The sequence below is a fragment of the Gymnoscopelus microlampas genome (genome assembly GCF_963454915.1).
Source record: "Gymnoscopelus microlampas genome assembly, chromosome: 2".
Taxonomy (NCBI): domain Eukaryota; kingdom Metazoa; phylum Chordata; class Actinopteri; order Myctophiformes; family Myctophidae; genus Gymnoscopelus; species Gymnoscopelus microlampas.
The window spans coordinates 44,288,048-44,290,221 of record NC_139939.1 but is presented as its reverse complement, the minus strand read 5'-3'; the positions used below and the strand labels follow the sequence as shown (position 1 = coordinate 44,290,221).

The 2,174-nt window shown below is 44.6% G+C and overlaps 1 protein-coding gene across 1 annotated transcript; it reads left to right on the top strand.

Annotated features, from left to right (window-relative positions):
- Positions 1–214: 214 nt before the first annotated feature.
- Positions 215–1,459, top strand: LOC311065212 (kelch domain-containing protein 3-like; the record flags this gene model as incomplete). The annotated part of the gene is made up of 1 exon (XM_084085434.1): positions 215–1,459. One exon carries the CDS (start codon positions 215–217, stop codon positions 1,457–1,459), a length of 1,245 nt encoding a protein of 414 aa, XP_083941560.1.
- Positions 1,460–2,174: the final 715 nt, after the last annotated feature.

Sequence of the window (2,174 nt, the reverse complement as noted above, 5' to 3'; positions counted from 1 at the left end):
CTGAGGCAATCAAGTTTCCATATTGGGGAGAGTAACAGATATCGGCTTCCCTGATTGGCCAACCCAACCATCGGCTTCGTGGATTGGCCAAGGGTCACGTGACATTTGTGCCGCTGTTCCAATATAAGTTGTAGCGCACGCAATACAACACCATTCTTGTACAGGGCAACATTTGAAGAATTTAGTTTTAACCACCGTGGTGCAGGTGTTTAAAATGATCCGCTGGTCCTTGCATCTGAAAGGACCAAAGAGAACACGTCATGCTGCTGTGACAGTGGGGCACAAGGTGTACTCCTTTGGAGGCTACGGTGATGGTGAAAACTCCATTTACGACATGGGTCAGATCGGGGTGCATGTCTTCAATACAGTGTCTTTGCGCTGGATGAAGTTACCCCCAGTTACAACTGGAAGAGAACATCCCCTTGAGGTTCCATCCCGGCGCTGGGGCCACACAGCTGTGCTGATAGACGATATAATCTACATCTGGGGGGGCGAGTACTGCAATGAGCTTTATGCATTTGATGTCAACACCCATAAATGGTTCAAGCCAAAGATTTCTGGGACTGTTCCAGGGGCGAGGTGGGGCCACTCAGCCTGTGTGTTGGAGAAGGTAATGTATATCTTGGGAGGATTTAATGAGCAGACTGGATGCACTAATGACATTTATAAGCTGGACACCACCACCATGGTTTGGTCTTTAATTAACACCACAGGCACTCCACAGGCTTTAGCATGTCATTCTGCCACCATCATTGGGACAAGGATGTTTGTATTTGCATGCCAAGGGGACCAGCCGGGACCAGACTACAATAGCATCAGAGTGTTTGACACAGAGACCAACTGCTGGGTGAGTACGCCGTCTGCACAGCTTCTTCCTGAAGGACGCTGGTGTCATTCAGCCTTTGCCTACAATGGAGAGCTTTACATATTTGGTGGTCATAACTTTCTTCTGGACCGTTTCTTCAATGATCTATGGAAATTAAATCCAAAGACCTTCTCATGGAAGAAGGTTGAGCCCAAGGGGAAAGGCCCGTGTCCATTGATGTCTAGGATGTGCTGTTGCATGATGGGAGATCGTATCATCATCTTTGGAGGATATAGATTCACTCTTCAAGCTGCGTCAGTGGATGTTGAAGATCTTAACGAAGATGACGCAGAGCTGTCTGACCTGTACATCTTAGACTTTAGTCCTAGTCTGAAAACGTTATGCAAGCTAGCAGTAATTCAATGCGGTCTGGTGCAGTCGGGACTCCCACACGACATCAGGTGGGAATTGGAAGCTATGACTACCAACGGCAACAGCAAACGTGATGAAAAGAAGAAAGATGACAACTGCAGAGAACAAGTTCCAGGCAATGGAACAGAAAATGTAAGACAAGGAGATGGCTCCCTTCATTCAGAGGGGATAGAAAGTAGAGCTCAGGAATGTGCTCATGCATTGATACCCACCAGGAATTAAGTAGCACCATACAGGAGAATATAGAGAACTCTACTATGAATGAACGGTGCCAGGGCAGACATGGCTATACAGATCTCAGAATAGAAACTTCTACACCCAGTTGATCTTCGTCAGGAATGAATGTGGAAACAAAGACACGCTTTGGGCAAAGGAACAGACAGTTATGGAAGAGGACACCAGGAGGGATAACTGGGAGTGGGAGATGAAAATGACCGCAAAGGTGGAGACCTTTTGTGTTATTTTTTAATGTTTTTTTTTAATTCACTCTATCATGTTTGAGGCAATAATAAAACCAGCAGTAGATAGGAGATTAGAATTGCCAATTATAAAGGCTTTTCAGTTGTGTCCAAGCAAATACAATTCACAAGCTCTCGCTCTCTGACACTGACATACGTGTGACTGCTGCCCAACTAAGGCATTGCTCTACAAGAGATCACATAAGTCGTCAGTAATGTTTAACACCATCTTCACCTGACCCCCCAATAGATCCCCCATAGACAGATTGTCATGACCATGCTTATAAGTTACATACCCGTATATAAGCAATATAAGATATCAGTCCTATTGAAGCAAGGAACTCTCCCACCCCAAGAAAGACACTGAGTGCCATTCAGTAAGACAGAAAGACACTGATGTCTTAGTATATTCCTTCAAAAGAGGAGACAATTAAGTACTATATAATTAATAATAATAATAATAAAATCCTAACATGTAA